Source organism: Arachis stenosperma, chromosome 7 (genome assembly GCF_014773155.1).
Source record: "Arachis stenosperma cultivar V10309 chromosome 7, arast.V10309.gnm1.PFL2, whole genome shotgun sequence".
NCBI classification, from domain to species: Eukaryota; Viridiplantae; Streptophyta; class Magnoliopsida; order Fabales; family Fabaceae; genus Arachis; species Arachis stenosperma.
The window spans coordinates 88,813,023-88,831,146 of record NC_080383.1 but is presented as its reverse complement, the minus strand read 5'-3'; the positions used below and the strand labels follow the sequence as shown (position 1 = coordinate 88,831,146).

Here is an 18,124-nt window from a genome sequence, read left to right as displayed (position 1 = left end):
ATGGATTAATTTTCGATCTACTAAATTAAGAAATACTATAAGAAAATAAAAAAATTATTTTTAAATAATCAAATTTTTTAAAATTGAAAAAATTAGTAAAATAAAAAATAAAAATATAATTATTCTTAAATTAAAAGAGTAAATCTCATATGTGGCAAAAATGATAAATTCAACAGTAATTAATTTTTTATTTTATTATTTTATCAAAAATTAACCTTTTTTTTTTGTCATGGACAGGACCAGAAACCGAGTCGACCCGAAACAACTCAAGATTCAACTTAAAATCACTAATCAAGAAATCATTTTTTCCTGTTGGTATTTAAAGAAACTTGTATTTTTAATTTTTATCCATTCAGACTTCAGAGTACACACATCAATAGATGATGCTCACCCTTAAGTGTTTTGGGTACGTAGCGCAATTATTTTTTGTGAAAACTTTCGGGCCGAACTGAAAAGTCCGATAGAACGCTCATGAATATTTTCTTTAATTTGCCCGTTTCTTTTAAACAAGTTAATTGTTCTACATCATTTTTTTATTTCATTATATATTATTTTCTGTATAACACTATTAGGCTTTGTTTGGATATAAAAAAAATAACAAAAAAAAGTAACATTATCTATATGTTATTTGAATCAAAAAAATAAACAAAAAAATAAATTTTTTTTATTTAAATAAAAATAAATAAATTATAATAACATAAATTTATATTAATACTTTTATTTATATAATAAATTATAATTTATTAATAATAAAAAATAAACATGTAATTTTATGAGTGCTTGTTACATTTCTCTTATTTTTATCTTATATAAAAATAATTTAATGAATTCCGCATTATTTTTTTCTTTTCACCCTATTTTCTTTTTTTATCTAAACAACAAAAAATTTATTTTTTGATTTATTTTTTCTCATCCTATTTAATGTGTGAAATTCAATTCCTCTGAGTTGGTGGCTCCCCCGAGATAACGCTGCTCTTAGCACAGCATCGATCCACTAAATAACAATAGAAATGAGGAAAATGTAAATTATCTAGATAGGTTTTCTATTATAAAAATAAAAAAATATAACACACTGTTCAACAGGTCATTGTTTCTGTGTGGACATGATAAAGAGCGCACACAGATTTGAATTAAAAGGCGACGGAATTTCGCAAAGTGTCACTCTGCATGCTGCATGACGTTCTACTACAGACACGTACTACGTTCCTTTTCCTTTCTTGCAAAGTTACCTCAATACTGTTGTTTTTTAAAATTAATAATTAAAAACAATTAAATAATAATTTAATTAAATATATTAAATTATATATTTTTATAAAATTCATCAGTTGCTTCACAATTTAATTTATAATAATTATAATTATATATAATAGTCCCTCCTAAGACATATTTACACTTCTAACACCCTTAATTAGTACTCTCTATTAAGTTGATATTTTGAGACTCAAAAATTTTGATTTAAACAAATAAAATAAAAATTCACGTACATTCATCTTTATTTATAAATTTAAATAATTTACATATTTTATTAAATTATTATTTTAATAATTTTATATAAAAATAACTCCGTAAACGATAAACATATTAGTGCAATCATTATTATATTCATAAATTATAGAACTACCTAAATCGAGTAGTAGTGTTCAGCCATATATTAGAAAATACTGAGTTTGGCACAATGTTTTGCATGTATTCATTTTTTTCATTAGATTAATGTTTTATCCGATATTAATTAAATATTTCTTTAGACAAAGAACATATTAAAAAATTAATATATCTAAATATAAATAGAAATATTGATTAATTTTTTAATGTACTAACATATTCGAATAGAAACTTAATTGATGAGAGCGGTAACACAGAAATTAGAGGTTAGGATATAGAATCCAATGGGGTTTTTATCTGCCACGTGGACAGTCATGATTCGATCCCCACCCGCGGATTCCCACGAGCATCTCTGCAGACGCTATGAGGAACTCAATCGCCTGCTGCGGCGACAGCAAGCTAACCACGCTGCGCATCGTTCTGAGCCGTAGATCATCCGCTTTCTTGATGATGCATATCAGCCGTTCGATCCTCTCTTTGCTCTCGGCGCGTGGTCCCACCAAGTCACTCGCAGTGTCTTGCCAATCTGAAAGCTCATCTGTTATTTGATTCTCTTCCTTCACCTATTTTTTAAATTTGTTTAAAAAAATATATATTAGTTGTGTAAATTAACACAAAAAGTAGTAAAAAAAAAAAAAGAAAAAAGAAAATAGTTCTGATGACGAGCACCAATCACACACTATTTTATTCAGATTCTAAAATTCAACACTCAAATGATCAATTTAACTTTTTTAAATATAAAAAGCTAAATAATATAAATTATTATTAGCATTTTTTTATAAGTAATAAAAATATATTAAATTTAAATTTTCGAACACTTCTTCAATTAATAATTTTAACCAAACTGTTCTACTTGTTGGCAACCGTATAAATTATGAAAACAATTATAGTTGTTAATTATATAGACTTGGCTTCTAGACTTTCTTTTTTAATTAATTTCTTAATGTGAAAGAAAAATGAAACGTGCAATATGAAATACAATCAAAAACCGTAAATAAATGTTTCATTCCTCATTTCAATGTTTCAGAACCTCGAGAATGCCCGGAAGCATTATCTGAAAGTGAATGATACCGTCTATCACATTATATCTAAATTATTAAAAAGATAAATAAATAATATTTAATAAATTTTAAATAATTTATTTTTATTTTAAATATTTTATTTTTATAATTTAAAAAATAATTTAAACAATTTAAACACCACAACAAAAACAAAAACACTATAAAATCCACCATTGATGTCTAACTTGGGTGATTTAACCCTTTTTCCACCTTCTAAAATTAAACTTCTAATCAAAATATCTAACTAAAATTTAATAGGAAAAAAATTTTGAGATATACTGGAGGGCCAATCCAAATAAATTACATCTAAGAAATGAATTTTTTTCTCCTCTGATAATATCGTAAATATACAAAAAAAAACAAACAAAACTAATACTAAATATGTTGTAAAATAAATAATATTTAAATTTTTTGGACTTGTAGGATTCTTGAATTAGAAAAATAAATAAAATAAAAGAGAATTGTTTTCAAATGGTTGAAATTTCGGCCCAAAAAAAACATGTTTTCAAGAAATATAGAATGCCAAGAACTTAATTTTTATTATCATTATTATTGAAAGTGGCATTTTTTTAATATTTTAATAAAGAAATAATATGAAAAATTAGAAATAAATAACTTTTTGAAATGACTACCTAGCTAATTGTATGAGAGTCAATTTTCACAAATCCATGTACCATAAATCAAAATAAACGAATAAAAGACTTTTTTTTTTTTTTCAAAAGAAAACTATGCACATTATTGTTATAAAAATGTATACATAACACCCAGCCATAGCACGATATTTTCTCACCCGAAATAAAAAAAATTATAATTATTCCTTTTCCCTTCTTTCATGATGATACTTCTGGGATAATTACATGCAATAAAAAATTGTTAAGAGAGAGATACAGAGAAATGTGAACATACATCAAATGATGGAAAGGAAAACCATTATATTTATTGATATTGAGAAAACTATAATATCTCACATGCATGCTTTCAAAATTTAACAAAAAGATACAATTTTAATTACGTTAATCAACGTAAACTATTTTTACCTTATCCACAACCCATATAATTTTCAATTAATTATAATAAATCTATAATAATAACTAATAAGAACACAGCAGCACTGCCTGCATTTTCCAGTAAATCAAAATTAACCGCATAGATAAATTATGGATCGAGCATCAACAATATACATATGCATCAAATTAAATACATTTCATATGTTTGATTGATCTAAAACCAACATGCAGTCTAAAAAATAAAAAATAAAAAATAAAAATAGTCAAAAAATACTATTTGCATATTAAAATCAACTACTATATATTTATATATATGTGATTTAATTTATCTTTTTTTATATATTTATATTTTAATATATATTTAATACTATTTAAATATTAAAATCAAGTACTAATATATTTATATATATGTGATTTAATTTATCTTTTTTTATATATTTATATTTTAATATATATTTTATATTAATAGTTGATTTTATTGGCTGATATGCACTTAATATAATTGATAAAAAAATATAATTGATAAAAAAAATAGTTAATGCAAGAATTGCAGAAAAAGGTGGCACGAGAGACGTTTACAGTGTCACATTGCAACTCGCTGACTCGCCGGAACTGCGTTGGAGAAAGGTCACCAAGGTCGCCGGTATTCACACCACGGAGAATATCTCCGATGTGGGACTCAAACAACACAGAGGATTCCGTGTACACCAGGTGGAAAGCCGTAGTAGGCCTCCACCCAGTGACCCAATGAAGAGACCTCTCAAGTGTGGTGGCCCACGGAGAAGCCACCACGCTTAAGGGGTCATTCTCCGTGATGAGTGACTTTGCCCTGAAGTACTCCTCATGGTGCAACATCACTTTGCCAATCAGTTGCGCCAACTTCTCTTCCTGCTTCGCCGCTACCAAGGGAGAAATATACTCTTCCTTGGCGTTGGCGATGGACGAAGCAAAGTCGGAGAGCTGGTTGACAAGGTGATGGAGAAGATCAAACCATTTTTCATAGAATTGAGAGAAGGCCAAAGGGGTCATTGTGGAAATGGTGCGTGACAAGTTTGGTGGTTGTTAATAATGATTGATTTTTGGGTGAAAATATGAATATATAATGATGATGAGGGAAGGAAAGAGGGTGTGGTGAATGGAGAAGGGTTTGTGAAATGAAGGCGCGTGCACACCCTACGTGTAGCACTCACGTAACGTCTTGTTTGCATTCGTGTTTGTATCTTGTTAGTCATGCAAAGGATGTTTTCATCACAAATTTTTTTTCTTTTTAAAAAAAATAATTTATTATAATTTCTGAAATTTTATTTTTGAATTAGTTCTGTTTTTTTCCCAAAGACGTGCTATGTTAGTCACTTTTTACAATTTCTATTTCACTAACATCATAATATTAATGAAAAATACCAATAACAACCCAATATAAAAAAGAATTAGCCTAGATAAGTGGACTTCGGCATGCATTTAACTAGGAAATAAGATGAGAATGAAAAAGGGATTGATTACGCACGATAGTAAAATAAAAATGAAAATGAGAAAAAAGATTACCAATATAATTCACATTGAAAAGATTAAGGATTAAATTGATTATTATTTATTGTTTGTTAATAAATAAAACAATATATTATGTTATATACGAATAAATAGAATTTAAATTTTAATGTATTAATTAGATAAAAGATAAACCATAAAAAAATATATTCAAATTATTTTGACATTAATAAATTTTATTTTATTATTAACAAAATTGTTTTTAAATAGTTTAAAAACATACACACAAAAAAAGTCTAAATGATCAAAGACTTACTTTGTTAACTGAAATAACTGATATTTTATTATGACAAAATTAAGAAGAATTTTAGTTAAACTTAATCAAAAAAAATTATTTTACTAAAATTTTTTGGATAATCATACGCTATATATATATAGTAAATAAATCTAACCAAGTTGGGTTAGTCTAGTGGTTAGTTCACTAGTCCGCTTAAACAAGTATCGGGGGTTCGAATCCCGCCTTGTGCATGCAGCAACCCATTGGCCAGCGACAAACCCTTAAATAGAGCTCAGTACCGCGACGGATTAGTCCTTGACCTGCCGGGTTGGGGGATACCGTGGGAAACCAAAAAAAATATATAGTAAATAAATCTAATTAAATTAATTTAAATTCAGTAAAAATTATTCACATAATGTATACATATAAGTTATTATGTATTTTTTTTGCACATTTTTATCTTTTTTTTATTATTTTTATTGCTGCTATATATTTTTTTTAATGTTGTTGTACTAATTCTTTTTCTTATTTTTATTTACTCTAAAAGAATGAATTAAAAAGAATTATAAAAAATAAAATAAAAAATAAAAAAGAAGAAAAGGAAAAGAATGAATTTAGAAAACATATAAAATAGATATTTTTGTTAAAAGGTACATAAATTTTAATTGCATAATACATAAAATATTTCAAAATGTATAATTTTTAATAAAAAAATACAAATTTTTTTATAATAAAACATTAAAATTTTAGTTACATAACACATAAATTGTTTTAAATGATACACTTTTTAGTTAAATAAAAAAAATACATAATAAATTCACTTGAATAAAATGTTTAAAGATCAATTTTACCATAGAAAAATATAGTTGTCAAGAAGAGAATGCCAACTATTACCAACACAAATTAAAAATAATTTTAAATAATTTTAAATGGCTTAATTAGAAATTAAAGTGGGGTCCATGAATAACATTAAGAAAGAGTGTCGTCGAACTTGTAACAATGCATGAGGTGAGTAGAACTTTGAAAGAGTAGCCCGCGACACCAACCCGATCACGCAACCCTAATCCTAGTTCTCATCGTCGACCGTGTTTTCTTCCTGCCGTGACCATTCAACGATGATCGTCTCTCCCCCCAGATCCCACTTGGGTACACCAACAGTCCCGTGGAAGAGAGCCATGATGTCAGTGCATGAAGGTGTCGCGGAACCCTCTTATCCTCAACCATCCCTAATAATCTCTCCATCCTCAAGTCGTTTACGTCAACTTGAATATGAAATCGCCGTGCGATTTGTGACACAGACCCTTCTTCGAGAGCCCATTTTCGGTCACCGCAATTCCCTTGACGGCAATTGTATTACATTTTGTCCATGGATCCATCAATTTGTGATGAAACATCGTACGACACTGCATATGATGTGGGTGGTCATTTTAATTTCACCGACCTTAATGTTCCATCTCTGAGTGAAGACGAGACACCACATGTGGACAAGGTAATTTGTGTGTTAGTAGCGTATGTGGTTATGCCTATCTGCAACTTATTTTTTATGTGTTTATTGTTGATATATTAATAGTGATACACTTTGTTGTAAGGGTTGTGATTTTGTTTGTTTAATTAGAATTAGTGTGGATATTCTTTCATTCAATTATTCTAGAACAGTCATAGAATAATGCTACTTTTACTACTTGTGATGTGTTTTATTATTCTTTTGTTCACCATGTTAAGATGATGGTTGCAGCTTTGAGTAATTTTTTTTCTATTTTTTTAATGCTTATGATCATGGATATTGATGTTTTCTATCAGTTTAGTTTTGGTTATTTAATATAGGTATTGTCAAAAGATAAGTGGTTGATTATCGTGCGAACTTAGGGTCCAGACGTGTTTCAATTACAGAAAATAGCATGGTGACATAGCGGGATTCCGCTCTTGGTGCATCTGATATTCGAGGTCCTTCAAAGGTTTCAACGAAGGGTCGGCCAAGAATGAAGAGTTTGGGTCTGAGCTCGACAACTCCATCAAGAAATCCATGCAAAGAAAGAAGAAGAATCTATCGTCGGTATGTGTTTATCATTTCGTAAGATTTGAACCACTTGTTAACATGACTAGTTGAATAAAGTTGAAACTGTTATTCACTTTATGTTTATGCGTGTTTGTTATTGTTAGGAATTTGATGCAACAATGAATCCAGATATAGTAGGGGGTTCTGCTGGGAGGGCAAATGAAGCACACGAACATGGTGGTTTCTTATCTTTGTTAAACTCATTTTAGTATTCTTAGGAGAATTTTGATATAAATTTAAACCGAGATATTTCTTTCTTTATTAGTAACTTTTTTCTACTTATCTTTGACATGGTATTCAGATTTTTTATGTAATAAACATTGTTAAACTGAGGATATGTCATTACTTATTGAGTTTATGTATCCACTAATATTCTCGTACCCTTGCAAGTTTGTTAAGTTTGAATTTGATTCACAAAATAGTTGTGACTATTATGTCCTATTGGTGTGGAGGTCAAATGCCAGTAAATTTATTTGATTTAAGCTGCATTTCATTTTGTTTTGCATTTTGTAGAACTCGTACTGAATCAATAAAGTATTCATTAAATCGTTCCATCTAAGATAACATAAAATACTAACACAACATATAAGACACATCCATATTAGGCAACTTCAGAGAAGACATGACGGAATTTGACGCGAGCCTTGGAAGACACATTTGAGATTACATGAAAACATGAGAGACACATTCGTGTAAGACACTTCTAGAAGAAGACGCATTCATATATAGACGCCTCCTAAAAAGTCACTGCTAAAAGACACCTCCAGTACAAAACACATCCATCTATGGACACCTCCAGAAAGTTACAGCAGAAGACACATCTCCCAAAAGACACTTTCAATGGAAGACACATCTATCTATAGACACCTCCTAAAAAGTCACTGCTAGAAGACACTTCCAATAGAAGACACATCCATTTATAGACACCTCCAAAAAGTCACAGCAGAAGACACCTCTCCTAGAAGATACTTCCTGCAGAAGACACATCCATATGTAGACATATCCAAAGAACTCACAGCAGTAAGTCACTTCCCTCGAAAGACATATCCTAAGTTAAACAACGGATCAAACGAGACATAGGTAAAAGACACTTCTCCCAGAAGACATATGAGAAAAGACACCTGCCAACAATACACGACTAAGATAGACACATAATGGAGAAGTTACATGCATATGAAGACACTTCCACCCCGACCCTAGTTCCGTTTTTAGTCAGCTGCAAAGAATACATGACTAACAATGCATGGCTAAAAAAAGTAGAAACATCCAGAGACAACATCTAGGAACGTCGACAGATTTATTCACTGGCAATAAAAATACTTCAAAACGCTGAAGTTGTTTAGCCTGTGCACAAAATTATGTGAAACCAAAGTGCAAAAGACAGAATTCATATCTACAGGACATGCATTATCATTGAATTAACCAACTAAGTACATCAAGATTCAAAGTGTAACTACCCGCAAATAGCATAGGAATCCAAAAGAAATAGTCACATTGTATAAGACAAGTAAAATATCTAATCCCAACAAAATATAGTATAGGATGTGAGGATATTCCCACTCAAGGTAAACACAGATGTAATATGGAGCCTTTTTCTTCCAATATTTATCTCCTTCTGGTTGTCCTTTTCTTCGGCTTTCCTCCATCTCGCAGTAGAATGTTGTTTGTATCAGGTACTGTGAATGGTGTCCTAACCTCCATACGTTTGTTCCTTAGTTGGTTGCGGCGCACAAGAGGTCGACCACAGCTATCAACGGCATGCAAGACATCTTCAATGGATGTATTTTTGTGACATAGGATGATGTCCAGCATTATTTTCAATCTGTATAACTTCATGATGTCCTGCATATAGAAATCAATGTTAAAGATCCGCTTGTATGTACAAACATTGGTCTGTATTCAAAAAATATTTAAACTAGGTATGTAAATTTGGAAGCTCACATAATGCCAGTCATTTTGTTTTCCGCTTTCGGTCTAGAACTCCATGAATTTTATTGCATACATACCACAGTTAAAACTAAGTGCACGGAAAAACAGATTGTATTATGAGAATCAGTATGCATCTCAATGTAACCAAACAGTGAATACATTGCAAGAAGCTTTGCTTGAGCCTGGTTGGTTTCTAGATCTTTGAACAGATCCGCGATGTAACATGGTGAGCATCTTGTCTCTAGTAATTTCTGTCAAACATGCCACGCGACCGTTAGATAAGGAACTATAACAAGAGCACAAACTTATGGATGAGGTTTTACCGGCTTTTCCATCTATGTAAGCTGGTTTCTTGGGAAAGAGCAGAAATTGATCCCAAGTAGGACCTTTTTTGTGTTCTCCAAAACCAACTAAGTTAGAATTAAAAAAAAGAAAGAAATAAAGTCAACATATAAGTACCTCTTTAAGTGGAACGGATAGAAAAAGACACTGAAAACACCCACACAAATTCATATTGGGATAATCGAATTTGTAAGACCAACCGTGTAACACCTAGATGTATAGTAACATATTCAAACTGATTGCGCAAAAAAAAAACTCCAAGACAAATTTCATAAAAGTTGAATGTGATCACAGTACACACCAGCCATAGCATCAATATGCAACATTGCACCTGTCGCTCGGTGAACCATGAAGAAACCAACTATTTACAAAAAATTTATATAGATCTCAAGGCATTTTTTTGAACAAAAAATGAGGACAGCAATTATTTAAATGGCAACGTATCGAATTTGAGCATGGAAAAAAACTTTTATCCACATTTCAACAAGCCTAATTATGCTTAAGACATACACCAATTTTTAACTGAATTTGCTGTTCTGTGTGTCACAGGAAACTTTAGCACGACACACAATAAGGTATGCAAAGTAAAAAAAAAAGAGCAAATGTGTTGACGATGAAATCACAAGCACTAATTGAAGAACAAGCAGATATGTTTTTTAAGCTAACTTTTTTTAACTAATTATTAAGTGAATTATTACTTGATACGCAAAGGATTTATTAACCGCAAGGTTACTTTTATACTTCCTTCTTACTTTTACAAAGCAAAACAAAATACAAGAACTTATCAACTGAATTGATTATTCCGTCAAGCTGCTCGAAAAAGCAAAAAGAATTAATACTAGTTACTGCTATTGTGTGTTTCATAATAAAACTGGGCACAAGATACATTAACTTATGCATTTTTTCCAAACTTCAAATGTGTATGTATTATATCTAGATACAGTTCAAGCTAAGTTGTAATTTTAAGAAGTAATCAGAAGACACATCCGAGGTAGATAATTACCATAAAGTAAGGTGATGAGGCTCACAGTGGCAATCTAATGCATCAAATATAGCACATATATGGCTAGATATAGAAGAAAAAAAATATACCATATTAAAGAAACTGTCATGAGGAGGTGATATACTTACTGTTGAATAATTTAACAGGCACATGCTTCACAAAATACAATGTTAAATACTAAATTAAATATATCACTAAATTATACATGAGAATAATAAAACCAAAATATGGGAGAAAAGCAACAAAAAAGTTGAGAATGGCAACACTATTATATAGTAGGGGGACTACAAATATGTTCCAAATTCCACATGACAGTCAAAATCCGTCCAACAAAAACCATATCAGTGATCAAGACAGCATCATTTTTTCCATACAATCGTGACATCACTATGATAATTATATATCTAATTTTCATTACAAATTATTTAGACTTAGAAAAATTAGCCTAATTATCACTGCCGACACTTGAGTAAAATTGATATTAACAGGAGTTTATATTAATATGCTACTTTATATTTTGGAAAAAGACAAATCAATCTTCTAATATATCGTGTCTTTTCCTTTTTCATATAGTTGATCACAACATAGTAAATTATGTTAACTTGGAACCATATCAACAACAAAAGCAGTTACTTCACAATTTCTATTTTTCTAATGAAACATGCAATAGACACAGCACTATTATTGACTCAATCTCAACTCCAATTTATTGTTCACAAATGAACCCTAGCACTAGCAATTAGTGAAAATGTTGAAGACCCAATTACCTTTTGTTGTGCCGGTGTCAGAGGGAAGACACACTGCGAGGTGGGCTCGAACTCAAGATAGGGAGCGACGCTGGGTTGGCGATGCGGCGGGCAAAGAGTTTCGGGGATGCTATTGTCTCCACGAGGCCGGAAGAGTCTCGCTGCAGCGTGTCTCGAGGCGGAGCTACGAAAGGACGTCGCGTTGCAGGTGTCACTTCTGGATGCGTCTTCAAAGTGCATCCGACATCAACATGTAGCGGCGCCGGGGTCACTTGGACAGCTGTGGGACCGTTCTTGTTAGTGGTGGCTTATTGTTTCCCGGCGGCGTTGACTCTATTGACAAAGGCGACAGGCAACGACTGGCGCGGCGCTGAAAGTGGAGTTGGGAAATGGGGATGTGTCTCAACGGTAACACCAAGTGAAGATGGAGTAAATTAGGGTAAGAGGAGTAAACAAGTGGCTTTGGGATCAACCTGGGTTAATTTAAGATGTGGTTTTTTGAATAAGTGGGCTTTGTGAACCAGCCCAATAATTATTGGCAGATATTGGCAGATTTTATCTTGGTAACGTAGCACGATTGTTTTACCATAACACAACTTTTTAAATCACAAGCCATAAATGTAACTTTTCACAAATCTAGTAATGGATTAGAGAAATACGTAAAGCGCTACTGTAAGCCACAGTTTACGTGGAGTAGTGTACAAGTAGAAACCACTATATGTAGCAGCGGTTTCTGTACGATTGGACTTGGTCATAAACTGCTGCAGGCAATAGCAGTTTATGTGTGGTCATATTCCTATTTCCTCCATTGCATATGTTTGATATGTTGCTCACTAGATCTCTATCTCGGTCATCTTCCTTTATTTGGTGCACAGTCTGTTCAACGTGAAAATTTATAATTATTACGAATGTTTGTTTTCATTCAGACAAAAATTAACAGCCTTTTCTCTCGCTTGTTGTTGTACCATTTTCCTTAGAATGAGAATTCAAAATTCTAATTTCTACCATCATTTTTCTTTTATTTATTGTTGAATTCAATTTCTGCACTCTTAGATGCTTTCAACTTTCTGTACCCTATATCAGTCCCAAATATCTTATTATGGTGGAAAAAATGTCACATTCAATAAGAAATGGAATATCCAATGCATTAACAAGTCTTGGTCTGGCCATCTTATATTTTAAACAACAATATCAATACATTTAGCTAGTGTTTAGTAGAGAGATAGAGTTTGAAAGACTGAGACTAAGAGACAGAGACTCAGAGATAGAGATTGAAATAAATTTCAATATTCTGTTTGGTGTAAACTGAAAGATAGAAATTAAAACAAGAATGAAGCTCTAATTTAATTTGTACAAAGGGTAAAATTGAAATTAATATAATTAATTGAAATGAGGGTATTTTAAGTATAAAATGTTATTAAAGTTTCAGTCTATGTCTCTAAAAATTTCAGTCCCTTGTGTCCCTACTTTTTGGAGGTACTAAAATACTGAAAATTTAAAAATAGAGACAGAAATTTTAGTACCAGTCTTTGAGCTAACAAACATGATATTGAATTTTAGTCTCTCAATCTCTGTCTCAGTACCTCAAAACAAACACTACCTTAAAAAACAAGTTGAAAACTTATCCGTCCATATAAGTGAATGTTGATGAATAGTTTCTGAATTTGGTGTACAACAACCGATAATAATAGTTGTAAAGAAGCAAGGTTTTAACGAGGACATTACCTAAATATATGAAAAAAATGGTTATGTCAAATGAAGAAGGAACATGACACTCACTTCCCATACAATGACAAGAAATTGAAAGGACACCATGAAAAATGGTAACTACAATATGCCTCAACTATCCCAAAGATTCTAAGAACCATCCATAATCAAAGAGTTATCAAATGAGGCCCAATGATAACAAGACCAACAATGGTAGCAAATCTAAAGAAAAGTATATGAGCATATTCAGAAGTATGTCTAAATGGTGTAGCATACGTTCACAACATAGTGAAACACCTTGGTAGTTTAAGTAATAGGCTAAAAGTGACGAGGCTTTGTACCAATGGCCTATTTGTTGGCCTCATATAGCCACATCCCAGGTTCGATTCCCAGCTGTAGCTGGGTGTGATAGAACCTGAATTGTGTGTGTGAATGTGGTGTGTGTGAGTGGATAATGCCTAGAATTAGGGGTTGTCCAATTCATCGACAAAAAAAAAATAATAGGCTAAAATAGTTCATAGATAATGAAAAATAATAAGTCAATACAGTAGAATACACATAATATTAATTCAATTCAACTAAGTATCTTTTAAAAATTGTACAATATTCAGCATTTTATTACAATAATTAAAGAAAAAAGTAAAACAAATATATTTAAAAATTATGAATAGATTTAGTGTCTTTTTAAAATTAAATACACATCCAAAATACAAACTAAATAAAATAAAAATTTAAAATTTAAATTTTAAATTTCTGTTTCAGATTTAATATATTTAATTATTAATATATTACAATTTAAATACACATTCAAAAATTAAATTAATTAAAATTCAAAATTTTGATTTTAAAATTCTAAAATAAACCTTAAACCATCTAATTATTAACTAATACCATACAAAACCCTGAAAGAAGCAGAGCAATCACATTCACGACACATCATAAACTCAGAGGCGCACACTGTTTGTGGTTCGTCATCCTCCGCCACCGTTCATCCGCACCACCTTCCTCCTCGGCGCTCATCATCCTGACGCCGCTGTTTGTCCACATCAGCGTCGCTATTCGTCCGCGTCGAAAACATACCTAAGGTTTAGATGGATCTCTATTTATAAAGTTTTTTTCTGCCATTCTTTGACACCATTGCTTTTCTTATTATTCTGTATAATATTCTTTTTTTAATTAAAAATCAATTAAAATGGCCTGAAGATATTCTCATATATATTAGAATGTTAAATTATTTTTACATGTGCAATTTCTGTATTTTGGATGTGTTTACGTGAGTTTTAGTTGTCTGCAAGAGAATATTATGTGAGTTTTACTGCTGCTTGGTTGTTCTATTCTCATACTTGTGTTGATGATTAATTTATTTTTATTAGTGATTTTTGTTGACTATTAGTTATTTGGTGTGCAAGCTTGTGATTTGAGTTGTGTAAACGTATAATTTTGTAAGTGTAATATTATAATTGGTTATTCTATATACAGTGTGTCCAACTTGTTAATGGTTTATTCATTGTGCATAAATTACACTTGGTTATAGCAGATAAAATTTTTTTCAAATGCTAACTAGATTGACTTGCAACACATCTAAAATAATATCCCATCTTTTAAATTGATTCCTACACACATCTAAAACTCATTCATTTGAACCAATGAACCTAACCTTTACAACTACTAAGTAATATAACATAAGTAAGGAATGTAAAAAAAGCGGTCTTGTACAAGAGAACGAGATAGAAAAAAACTGTGTTACAGATAGAGAAGGAACGTAAAAGAAGGAAACAATAACTAACTATGAAGTGGGTAGAAAATTAAAAAAATTTCAGTTTTTGAAATTTAAATTAGTCTTAAGTACTAATGTGTATCTAAAAAATAGGAATATGTTTTAATTAAAAAATAATTAAATAATATTAAAAACTGATCAAAAACTGAATTATACAAATAGCATTTTTCATATGAATATTTACTCATGATGAACATTGTATACATGCTTGTACAATCATTTTGTATGTAATACCCTATGCCCGAGTAGAATACACAAAATTCTCCAAAACGAAGTAAAAGATTATTTGAGCTAGAACTACTCTCCTGTCAAACCAAAATTCGATCTTGTTAAGTAAACTTACAAAAAAAATATATTCTAAATGTTCACATAAAATTCCTATTTTAAAAGTTATTAGACTAAAATAACCAGAATGTTAAAAAAAAAAACTAAAAATACCAGGATGAAATTGAAAGAGTATTCCGCATGTCCATGTATATGAAGACAGGATATGAAAAAACAATAACAAGTAAGTTGACACAAATAGTACAGCAACAAACGAATAATACATTTTTCTTGAGAGGAAGGAATGTTAATTTTTGTCTCCCTGAAAACAACCATTAGCAATCATTGTAAAGTTTCACGTTGATCAAATTATACACTAGATAAAGAAAGATGATTGGGTTGAAGATCTGGTGAGTAACATAGCAGGCATATGCAATGAAAGAAACAGGAATATAACCACACATAAACTACTACAGTTTATAGTGGTTTATGACTAAGCCCAATCGTACAGAAATTGCCACTACTTATAGCAATTTTTATTTATACACTGTTTCACGTAAATTATTGCTGTCAGTAACGATTTACGTATTTTTCTAATTCGCTATTATTAATAGTGATTTCTATAGATTTGTGAAAAGTTACATTTGCATCTTGTAATTTAAAAAGTTGTATTTGACTAAAATTAATCTTTAAACATTTTATTTGAGTGAATTGTCATAATTTTTTTTTGTTAAAATCAGTTATCAAATTGGTGATTGTGTATTTATGCACATATTATTTTATGAATTTTAATAAAGTAATTAATTTTTCAAATAATTAAATTTAACATAATAAAATAATTAAATATATAATAACAGATTAATTAAATATTTCTCTTTAGAAACCTAATCAAACTTTTTTATCAACTAACAAGGAGCATGAACCCAAACTAAATCCCATTGATTTTTCATGATTTCATTATTACTAATATCACGACGAATAGGGGCTAGAGAGAAGGGTTATGAAATCCGATGTGTATAATGGGCAACCCTGCTGATTTAAGAGTGCATTATTTGTAGTATTGGAATAAATGTTGTCGGTTGTGATCTACATTGCTCAAATTAAATTGAACAAAAATTATATATCCTTTCTTTTATACGTAGTATTGAAAGGATTTGGATCCTCTAAAGTTTAAATTTCACTTTAGAGAGTAAAGTGTGATCTCTTACCATTGATTTTATAGGTGGGACCAAGAATAAATATGAAAGAGAAACTATTCAAGGATAGAAGATCATACTTTACTCTCTAAAGTAAAATTCAAACTTTAGAGGATCCAAATCCGTATTGGAATTCATCAATGCCCTTCGTCGTCTTTCAATTTATCGCCCAATTAGGCTCAAGCAATCATCATCAATCATCTCAACGCATCGATAATGTAACCGATGATTACTCTTATGAAAATATTTTCAATGATAATTAAAATGTTAAATATATTAAATTGTTTAATTTTTATAATGATATATTTTTATGTGATTATTCATCCGTATATATTATCACATGAGTTAAATTTAAAGTGGTCTTTGAGATTAACGTCGTATATTAAAATCGTCTCTAAAATTTTAATTATACTAATTATGTTTTTGAGATTGGTAAAAATACATCATATTAATCCTTAAGTCATTTTTCATTAACGACGTGATGACATAGTTTGATGACATGGGATATTAGTGATATGTGTCCTCTATGATTTGGTCATGTGTAATGGTATGATGATGTGTTTATCGATGACACGTAGCATATTGATGTGAATGGTTGTGCCATGTGTCACAATGCTATTTGGCCACGTGTCTGTTTGTGTCACGTGTCACAACATTATTTGTCCACGTGTCATTCGTTATGTCATCAGTGTAGATGCACCAAATTAGTCTCTCACTTTGCATTAAGTGACTCATTTTAGTCTCTAAAATTGAATGTCGTGCACCAAACTAATTCCTTCACTAGTTTTTTTCTCATTTTTTTTATAAATTCAAAATTCTCAATATCTTTAAATGCATTAATTTTAATTCTATTTTTTCACATGTTATTTAAATATGAATTTTTTATTTTAATAAATATATTAATTATAATAATTACTGAAATAAATAATTTAAAAATTATTTACCGAAATAAATATTCCTCTCGACTGTAAACGAGATAATTTTACACGCATCTCGTTTACAATGTAAACGAGATATATATTTATAAATAATTAAATATAATTTTTTAAAATAATAAAAAATATTAATGATTTCAATTGGACCAAACTCTTAAAAATGAAACATTTCAAATAATAGAAAAGATGGACAATTTTATTATTTCTGTCTCAGTATCATATTTTGTTCTGTCTTTAAAAACAAACACTACCTAACTGATTTTTTTTTAACTGATTTTTTTTATGAGAAAAAAAAACCCTAGTAAGAGAGAGAGTACATGAGAGTACGTGAAATGGAGAGTGGAGAGAGCGGGGGAAAGTCTTTGAGGGTGGCACATAGCGAGGCAGCTGGCCATGCCGGCGGAAGCAATAAGGGGGAGAGCGGAGGGGGCATGCAAGGAGGGGATTAAAGGAGACGGTAACAAGACTCAAAGTCAGTGGATATCGTTCAGAGATAAAGTTGTTGGTGCCTCAACAAGGAGAGCTTTGGAGGTTGTTGATTCTCTTGATGGGATAAGTTGGCTACCGTAGTTGGTAAGCAAGGCGATTCGGAGATACCAATTGTGACGTTCACTGAAGAAACAAAAGAGATATTGGCAGAGCCTTACAAGGATGCCATCGTGATCAAAGTTCTTGGAAAAAATTTTAGCTATACGGTGATTACGCACAGGCTTAAAGGCATCTGGAGAACCAAAGGA

The 18,124-nt window shown here is 30.7% G+C and overlaps 1 protein-coding gene and 1 pseudogene across 1 annotated transcript; both read right to left on the bottom strand.

Annotated features, from left to right (window-relative positions):
• Positions 1 to 1,853: 1,853 nt before the first annotated feature.
• Positions 1,854 to 4,715, bottom strand: LOC130939161 (protein DOG1-like 4). Its single transcript, XM_057867263.1, has 2 exons — positions 4,250 to 4,715; positions 1,854 to 2,165 (listed from the first exon to the last, which is right to left on the bottom strand). The coding sequence occupies exons 1-2, from the start codon at positions 4,697 to 4,699 to the stop codon at positions 1,896 to 1,898; spliced, it is 720 nt and encodes a 239-aa protein (XP_057723246.1). The 5' UTR covers positions 4,700 to 4,715; the 3' UTR covers positions 1,854 to 1,895.
• A 7,811-nt stretch (positions 4,716 to 12,526) lies between these two features.
• Positions 12,527 to 17,782, bottom strand: LOC130940085 (methylsterol monooxygenase 2-1-like; annotated as a pseudogene).
• Positions 17,783 to 18,124: the final 342 nt, after the last annotated feature.

What these genes read in the sequence shown, in the direction of transcription:
- LOC130939161 (XM_057867263.1), bottom strand. Translation starts at nt 4,699, where the DNA reads ATGACCCCTTTGGCCTTCTCTCAATTCTATGAAAAATGGTTTGATCTT. An exon ending in GCGAGTTGCAATGTGACACT is followed by an intron (nt 2,166 to 4,249) that starts GTAAACGTCTCT and finishes TTTAAAAAATAG; the next exon opens with GTGAAGGAAGAGAATCAAAT.